General features: G+C 47.7%; 1 protein-coding gene across 3 annotated transcripts; it reads right to left on the reverse strand.

The window, feature by feature from the left end:
* Positions 1 to 1,342: 1,342 nt before the first annotated feature.
* RING1 (ring finger protein 1) lies at positions 1,343 to 9,052 on the reverse strand. 3 transcript variants are annotated; one of them, XM_077286226.1, is made up of 7 exons: positions 8,960 to 9,052; positions 6,217 to 6,310; positions 5,974 to 6,134; positions 5,315 to 5,530; positions 4,938 to 5,237; positions 4,582 to 4,759; positions 1,343 to 2,047 (listed from the first exon to the last, which is right to left on the reverse strand). In XM_077286226.1, exons 1-7 carry the CDS (start codon positions 8,971 to 8,973, stop codon positions 1,946 to 1,948), a joined length of 1,065 nt encoding a protein of 354 aa, XP_077142341.1. In that variant the 5' UTR covers positions 8,974 to 9,052; the 3' UTR covers positions 1,343 to 1,945. The 3 variants fall into 3 exon arrangements, with proteins under 3 accessions (XP_077142341.1, XP_077142342.1, XP_077142343.1); XM_077286227.1 differs by lacking the exon at positions 8,960 to 9,052 and adding an exon at positions 8,890 to 8,956; XM_077286228.1 differs by lacking the exon at positions 8,960 to 9,052 and adding an exon at positions 8,667 to 8,874.
* Positions 9,053 to 9,577: the final 525 nt, after the last annotated feature.

Below are 9,577 nucleotides of genomic sequence, written 5' to 3' on the forward strand. Positions count from 1 at the left end.
GAAACAAAAATGTAATCTGCGAGTTCTTCAGACCCCAACTTTGCAGATATACAAAAGGTAAGGCGGGTTTCCAACTGTTGCAAAACTACAACTACAGGATCTTATGTATCTGTACGCAGGGAGCTCCCCCTAGTGGTTGCTACAGAGAGGATCTTGTGTATCTCTGCATACAGGGAGCTCCCCTAGTGGTGGCTGCAGACAGGATCTTATGCATCTCTGTATACAGGGAGCTCCCCCTAGTGGTGGCTGCAGACAGGATCTTATTGTGTATGTCTGTATACAGGGAGCTCCCCCTAGTGGTGGCTGCAGACAGAATCTTATCATGTATCTCTGTCTACAGGGAGCTCCCCCTAGTGGTGGCTGCAGACAGAATCTTATCATGTATCTCTGTCTACAGGGAGCTCCCCCTAGTGATGACTGCAGACAAGATCTTATCTAATATCTCTATACAGGGAGCTCCCCCTAGTGGTGACTGCAGACAGGATCTTATGTATCTCTTTATACAGGGAGCTCCCCCTAATGGTGACTGCACACAGGATCTTATCATATATCTCTGTATATAGGGAGCTCCCCCTAATGGTGACTGCACACAGGATCTTATCATATATCTCTGTATATAGGGAGCTCCCCCTAGTGGTGGCTGCAGACAGGATCTTATGTATCTCTGTATACAGGGAGCTCCCCTAGTGGTGGCTGCACACAGGATCTTATCATATATCGCTGTATATAGGGAGCTCCCCCTAGTGGTGGCTGCAGACAGGATCTTATGTATCTCTTTATACAGGGAGCTCCCCCTAGTGGTGGCTGCAGACAGGATCTTATCATATATCTCTGTATATAGGGAGCTCCCCCTAGTGGTGGCTGCAGACAGGATCTTATGTATCTATGTATACAGGGAGCTCCCCCTAGTGGTGGCTGCAGACAGGATCTTATGTATCTCTTTATACAGGGAGCTCCCCCTAGTGGTGGCTGCAGACAGGATCTTATGTATCTATGTATACAGGGAGCTCCCCCTAATGGTGACTGCAGACAGGATCTTATATATCTCTTTATACAGGGAGCTCCCCATAGTGGTGGCTGCAAGCAGAATTCATGAGTTCAGTATCTGCTACAAAATTTTTGTATGAAAATTCACACATTTTCAAAATCCATGCAGACAATATCTGCAGCATGTAGATTTGTTAAAATCTAACCAACTTGCCCGGCCATGCATTTTGCTCTAGATTGACATCAATAAATCTGCAGCACTTTCATCACGTCTGAACCAGTCCTGGAGTAGATGCACACACCGGTGACGGGCAGGGCTTTACTCTCACCTGTTCATTGATGAACAGAACCAATCCTGGAATAAAGTCGCTTTTACTACATAAAATCAGACCACATTTAGACTCAGTAGAGAAATTATATATTGCTGCTGCTGTCATAAATTTTCCTAAACACAAAAAAGCAAAGAAAATTCTAAAAAAGTAAATGACCTAGTATATATATATAAAATAAAAAACCTATTACAATCTTAGGAAAATCCCAGCAGAATATAGTATATGTCATATAAATTAATGAGATCCCACACGAAAACAAGGAGCACAATGGATGAGGGCGACGACATGTGATGGGCGGTGGATGCCGGGGCACAGCGTGATGCTGACACTTATGATGCAGACCGGGGAAGCAAAGCTGCTACAGGGAAGGATCCCACCCACCATGGCGGGGTCCATTGTGTCTTTATTGTGCTCCTTCGCCGGGGGTTGTAACAACTGCACCAGTGGCTCCCTCGTCTGTACAAGCGTCACTGCAGGTGAGGTGGTGTCACAATGTTGGCCTTTTTACTTTAGGTCTCTCAGTTTGATGCGCACCCCCCTCTGCTGTAGTCACACAACAGAAACAGTCTTGATTTATTTTTGCTTTTTTTTCCAGTCCATCTTCTCAAAAGGTCCAGGAGTCAGTGTTACTTCTGCTCCTTGGTTGGGGCATAGTACAACTCCAGGGGTTTACTCACCTTCCAATATTTCTCATTAACCAGCTCTAGCGTTAACGAACCATTCAGAGTCTGAGGACAAAAAGGAAAAAAAGGAAAATTAAAGCTTTATTTTCACCCTCTTGCATGTAGCGAGGTTGAGGCCCACTGTAAACTGAGGCATCATTACACCAGATGCATCTGCACACATTACTCATCGTGCCCTTTAGACTCCAGTCACATCCAGAGCTGAATTTATGATTCTACTATACCTCAAGTGCATCAGAGTTTAACCCCTTAATGACAGCCAATACGTCTTTTAACTGACCTGAGATATAAGAGAATAGCCTCCCCATTCAGGTGACAATCCAGCAGCTGTCGGCTGTCCACTATAGCTGACAACTTGCTGCATTAGCCACGATCAGTTTTTGCACCATCCATATCTGTTTAACCCCTTAGATGCTGCTGTCAATAGTGACTACATCATATAAATGGTTAACAGAGTGTGGGGGCTTCCTCTTTATCCAAATTGGTGCCCTTAGATCATGATTGTCTGGTCCTGATGTTTGCAATGGCAAATCACGACCAAATAGTGGCCTAAGAATCTAACGACTGTAGTAATCTGTTCAGAAGTTAGAGGCATTTAGGTGATAAAAATATGCAGCGCCCCAGAGTCCTGGTCGTTGCAGTACTGATGCTCCGCCGCTAAGGGGGGCTATGGTACGTCTGATGGCACTGAAGGAGTTCACCTGACCAGGTATCACAGACACCAATACACTTCACAGTCTGGCCTCCAGGGGGAGCTAAGGGTGCTATGTATTAGGCCACTCCTCACAATCTGGTAAAACTGGGGGTTAGATAGGAAGTTAGGGAGAAGCTGACTGGGTTGGAACCAGGCAACATCCTGTGGCAGAGGGTGTTGCAGGGGAAGATTCAGGGGGGTCCCTGTCAGGGGTGGGATCCTGACAGAGGCCTAGCGAACCGAAGGAGCGTTGCGGGACCGCGCCTGCGCGTCGTTTCGGCGGTACCCCAGGAAGGGACAGGAGGCGAGGTTTGTTGTGCTGAGTGAGAGACGAGATCAACGCAACAAGGAGAATCACCGGTAGGGGTCATGCTGTAAGACGAGGCAACATCCTGCTGGGGCGCGTAGCTGGTGGCCGGAACGCCGCGGAAGTGTTGAGCTCCAGGCCTTGCTTCAAACCTACGGTGGGACAGTCGGTTCTAGGCGGGCTGTCTCACCCAAAATCACCTAGGCAGACACAGGGGGCAACATCTGGAGAGGGGTGACTCTAGGGTCCCGGAAGACCTCCGAGCCTGCCAGTCGTGCGGGTGCGTCCTGGCCATATCATCTGGGGGACGAAACAGAACATCATAATCGAGTTGTGAGGGAACTTCGGGGGCAGATACGGCAGTTGTGGGGACTGTCCCGTGGGCACAGCGGGGAAGGACTACAACACACAAGCGCTAGAAGGTAGGCACAGATTTCCACCTGCAAAGGGAACTCTGGAGGTGCCATCGGACCGGCCGGACTCACGCAGCCTGGTTAACCGTATTTCGGACTGAGGATCCTGAAGCCTTCAGTGAAGAGGTGGGGAGACTGCAACCTGGTGTCCTTGTTATTTACTGCGACCGGCACTACACTACAACAGCATCACTCTCCACCTTCATTGGACGCCCCTCAGCAGGGTCACGGGCCGGGTCTAGCCACCGTGACAACCCCAGAACTGAGACAGAGGCCCGGTACCGGGTACCCCTCGGCCCTGCGGCAGTGGGGGCGCTCCAAATACACATTTTAATTTCTGTCATGCAATTTTGCATTAATTCCTGTAAAGCCCCTGAAGGGTTAATAAACTACCTGACTGCAGTTTTCGATATGTCAGGGGGTGCTGATTTAAAAATGGTATCACGTTTGGGAGTTTCCCAATATATGAGACCCCCAAAGGCACTTCAAACATGGATAAGTCTCTAAAAAAATAAATTTTGTAAATTTCCTTGAAAAAATGAAAAACTGCTGCAACATTTTTAATCCTCCTAAAATGCTAGCAAAATAAAATAACATTTTACAAATGGTGCTGATGTAAAGCAGACATTTGGGAAATGTTATTTATTAATGGTTTGCTATGGTATGGCCATCTGGATTAAAGGGACCATCATTCAAATTTTGAAAATTGCTAATTTTTTAACATTTTTCTCAAATTGATATTTTTTATAAATAAACACAAAACATATTGACCTAAATTTACCATTATCATAAAGTATAATGTGTCACGAAAAAACAATCTCAAAATCACTGATATTTGTGGAAGCGTTGCAAAGTTATTACCACATAAAGTGACACTGGTCAGATTTCAAAAATTTGGCTCCGTCACTAAGGGGTTAAAAGGGGCAATGGACAAGTAATACAAAATACAGCAAGTATAACCTAAAAGGGTCTGATCGCCGCTATTACAGTAGGTGCATCTGTAGAGTAACGACGAGTGGACGGGACCCATTTACCGGCCTGTATACTGGTTATATGGAGCACAGAACCGAGGCGAGTACCGCAGTGGTGCTGCCTGTTCTGCGTGTCTGGCGAACACACAAATCTATACGTCCTTTACATAAGGTACGGCCCGGTATGTACTCACTGTGTACTGTCCTCCTGCAGCCCCCGCACAGATATATATTGTATACTGCTTCTCGCTGACCTCCCCCAGGGTTACTCCGTCCGCTCCTCCTCTCTGAGCTTGCTCCTCCAGGGCGATGCGAAGAGCCAAATACTTTGAAAGATGATCGACTGTGGCGTTTGCCGTGGTCTTCACATACCTGAAGGAAGGAGAAGTGGTCAAATCCTGCAAATCTGAGCCGAGTCCTCCCACATGGGGCCAGTATGAGATGCATCAATCAGGGCATCAGTACACTCAAAATTCAATGAATTTGACCTGGAGTTACCCCAATAATCCACGCTGCATGGTGTCAATATGTGCGAGCTCAGAGGCGTCACCTGGTTTGGCTGTAGCCATCCTTCTCCACCAGCAGAGGATGGGCCCTGAACACCAGCTCAATCTCACTGCCCGCTTCTCCCATTCCTTGTGGATCCGGACTCCTCATCCCACCCTCGTGCGACATGTCCGGCTCTGCCCCAGAATCCTCCGAGGCTCGGGATCTCTTGCGGCTCGGCCCTGCCTCTTGGTTGCTGTGCACAGACGGGTTGCTGACGTGCGAGCGGCTGTCACAGTTGTCTTCTCCGCCACTGAATGTTGTGTTGTCTGATTCTTGCTGGTGTTTCCGCACTCGCTGGGCCCTAAATATAGGAGATGAAAAGTCAGAAAGGTCTGGATGTTTCCCGTTCGCTCTCGGGTCCTCACACTTCTGCTCTACCTGTTCATGGCTTGCATTTTTAGACCCTCCTCGATGCTGCTGCTCAGAGCGTGCGGATTGTGCAGCCGACTCAGCTTTGCCAGGACTCGGTCCTGATGTGCTTCATACTCGTCTCTGCTAGGGTAGATCTTGGAAATTAATGCATCAAAATTTGGATCAGGGCGGAGGGACCGTTTAGAGACGAGCTTTTTCCTGCATGTGGGGCATTCCTTGTTCCTAGGGATAAAAAGTGACAATGATCATGGCTCTGTGAGATGTACATCACTTTATCCAGGCTCTTCATTTAGACTTTTACTGGACCCCTATGGGAGCATGTAGTGAGCGATACAGCCTCATATAAGCTCATGGACGAAGACATCAGACCAATGATGCCATAGAGTGATAAGCCTGTGTCAGGGGATAGCACAGGTCACACACTTTACCTTCCTATAATCTGTGATGTCAAATAGATGAGACTTCTATCCACAGGCAAAACAGTAAACTAACCAGTCTCCAGCCGAGATCTTTATTATATTCTATGGCCAGTAATAAACAGCCAAGTTAACAGTTGAGGGTCCCAGCAAAAGAACCCGCTCCTATCAGGACTTATCCAGTGCAGTCCTCATCCCGCTAGCAGTGGTGTCTACAGCTATACATCTGGATGCCGCAGTTATACTGACCCGCTGCGCAGCGCAGTGACGATACAGTCCGAGCAGAACCGATGCAGACATTCTTTGGTTGTCATTGTGTTCTTCAGCATATCCAAACAGATGGGACACATGAGCTCACTGTGGAGGCTCCGAGGGGACACCGCGATCTCCGTACCGTCCATGATGGCCTCCTGCAGACACATCAGTGACTGTTACCCAACGTCCACTACACGGTATACAAGAACCTACAACCCTCTCAAGCCGGTGTCGTACCTGTGGTGTGCGGTGCAGCTCGTACAGACTGAGCTCCCACGTCTTGCTGGAGCACTGCGCACTCACTGGAGTCGCCATCTTGTCACCGGCCGGTCTACGAGGGGGGGAAAAAAAAAAAAAAGTTAAGATCTTACAACCAAAGAATATATAATCTAAAAACAGGACGCATACTGAATGCAGTCAGATACTGATGGAGGAAGGGGGCAAGCGAAACAACTTCCTACATCATCTGAAAATGGGAGTGCACAAAAAGCAGCTATAAAACAGAATGTAGTTCTGGAGGAGGCGATCCAGTCCCGAAATATTAGTACATGGGATTGACAGTTAAAGAGCAGCACATAATCTTAGCTCAGACCCGTCTCCTCCATTATATCTTAAGCAGCGATGAGCGCATATTCTCCTTACTCGAGTTTCTCCGGGCATGCTCGGGTGGTCTCAGAGTATTCAGCGTGCTCGGAGATTTAGTTTATGTCGACGCAACTGCATGATTTGCTGCTGCTAGACAGCATGAATAGATGTGGGGGTTGCCTGTTTGTTAAGCAAGTAATGTGTGCTTCATTACTGAATGTTTAAACTTACAGCAGAATCCCTTTAATTGAAGGGAATCATCGGTGACCTTCAGTGGAGGACCCCCCAGCACTGCAAGCCGGCAGAAATCTCCCATGATATATATTGTACACACGTCTCAGATCGGTTCGTAATCCATCCAACTGAAACAAACTCCAACAGATTCTAACGTTTCCATTTGATGGATCAGTTTGAAAACGTAAACTTGGGTTTTGTTTGCATTTTTCTAGCGGCGTCCCCAGCGTTGGGCGTGGGCAGCACTTAGAAAGTAATCTGCTAATTAACAACTGATCCATTTCCAATGGACTGTACTGTTCCATTATTTTTATGGAACAAAAAAAAAAAAAATTGTGCAGTCAGAGAACAAAAAAAAAAAATGAATAGCAGATGGAACAGAAACTAAATAAAAACATTTTAAGAAAAAAAAAAACAATGAAGTCCTGTAAGGAGATGTTCACAGATTTTTTGGAGGCGATCAAAAGTGACTTTTTTGTCAGTGGAAAACTCTTCAGAAAATGATTCATTTTGTGGCGGATTTTCAGCTCTTTTTTTTTGCAGCCTTTTGATTGGTTGCTGCCTAGTTTGATGTTTCCTTTCAAATAAATGACAGAAGCGACAGCTCTTTCTCCCTCTCCAGGATTTTTTTTCAAAGCCTCTTCAGAAAAAGCTGAAAAGACTCCTGATATCAGCAGCAAAGTGGATTTTTCACAGCAATGAGGTTTTGAGAAGGATTTTGATGCAGATCTGCTTCAACAATTGTGTGCACATCGTTCATCATGTTTACATTCTGCACACGCAAACAGTGAAATAAAAACTGACTAGTGAACAGCGTCTGACCGCTCATCTGATCAGTTCGTTTTTAACCACTTCCATTACCTCTGCTGGCTGCCAGTGACTGTTTGTTACAGTGTCAGTATTCTCACAGAAGAACAGCGCTCCACCGGGTGTAATAATCCAAAGAAATCTTTATTTAGCCATATAGCATCAACAGCAACGTTTCGACCATATGTTGGTCTTTTTCAAGCAAATGGTCGAAACGTTGCTGTTGATGCTATATGGCTAAATAAAGATTTCTTTGGATTATTACACCCGGTGGAGCGCTGTTCTTCTGTGACAATACTGATGCTTTACCCAGGAGGGTTCCCTGGATATGGAACGAGCGCCCGAATGAGTGAGTGCTGTCAGCCACCTCTATAACTCTGTCTGTTTGTTACAGTGTGTCAGTTTGGAGTCCTTGTGGTTTAGATTGGATACAATTGTAACAAACCCTCAGCTGTGAGGATAGAGCTGTGCACATAAACGGAGTCTCCTCAATAAAAGTCAAGTCTTAACACATCACAGGATACACCCTCCATGCAGACAGGCCCAGGGGAGTCCCCCTAGTGCCCCTAGTCCTAGGAGGGGGGATCCCGGCACACAGACAGCCCCGGGGGGTGGGACAACAGCACACAAACAGCCCCAGGATGGGGGGTTAGGACAACGGCGCACGGACAGCCCCGGGGGGGGTTTAATTTAACACGGACTGCCCCGGGGGTGGGACAACAGCGCACCAACAGCCCCGTGGGTGGGGGGGTAGGTAGGACAACAGCGCACTAACAGTTCGGAGGGGGCACAACAGCACACGGACGGCCCCGGGGGGACCCCAGCGCACAGACAGTTCCAGGTGGGGGGACCCCGGCACACAGACTGCCCCGGCAGGTCCAACTTTCCTGGTCTGCCCCCGGGACCCCCAATGCGTTGTAAATCCCGGGGACCCCCAACCTTCATAGTCTCTCCACAGCTGCTCCTCTCTCATCCAGCAGGGGAACCATGTGGTTTTCGAATTCTGCAGAACTACAACTCCCAGCATGCCCACCCACCCCCCATCTAAGAGAGAGGGTTACCATATGAAGCTGCACTACAAGTCCCAGCACACACTCCCAGGCTCAGCAGTATAGTCAGGGGGCAATGCTACAGGCTGGGGCCGCACTGTAGTACAATAGCCCTCTCCATAACACTGCACGCTGGTCATTGTAGTTCCACAGCCTGCACACAGCGCTCCCTGCAGGAACATACATCACATGCAGGCGGCCATTAGCATCGCCCGCTCTTATACCGGTCACTTACGTCACGTAAACTCCGGTGCTCGGTGAAAAAAAAAAAAAAAAAAAAAGACAGAATAACAGGAAGCTTTTACCTGCTTCCGGTCATACGTCACTTCCGGCGAGCGGTGGTGGGCTTCTCACAGAGACCTGGCAACGGTGGACCTGGAAACTCCGCCCACCCAGCGACCCTGATCAGCCAATCAGTGCTTTGTCAAGGAAAACCTCACAGTTCCCGCGTTTTCTATGACTGTCCAATGAGAAGGGTCAGCCAATAATGAAAGCCCCTCCCCTCCTTATAAAAAGGCTAAACCTGAGAGGATTTTTTTCATTTTCTGTAGACTTCTCGTTTGACGTATTGAAATTAAACCAGTGCTAACCCCTGATAATACTATTAATGTGTCACTCATCAGTCGTGTTTTGTTACTCAAATCGTGGAATGTGTTGTATTTTAACACTTTATACGTGTATATCGCCCTACTATACTGTGGCGCTGTGGACTGATGAGTGGCGCCGTCCTCTGCCATATCGCGCTCTGAGCACGACAACCGTTCTTCGCTGCTAAGCTCCTAGCCTCCTATTTCAGTCCTGTGGTCATGACCACTGCAGCCAATCACTGACCCAATGTGTCAGCGCTGCGACAAGTGGTTGGTGTCAGCAGGTCAATGTCTGTAGGACAGAAAGAGGATGTAGACAAATGATAAAAATGTCTA

This window comes from Ranitomeya variabilis, chromosome 2 (assembly GCF_051348905.1).
Source record: "Ranitomeya variabilis isolate aRanVar5 chromosome 2, aRanVar5.hap1, whole genome shotgun sequence".
Taxonomy (NCBI): Eukaryota; Metazoa; Chordata; class Amphibia; order Anura; family Dendrobatidae; genus Ranitomeya; species Ranitomeya variabilis.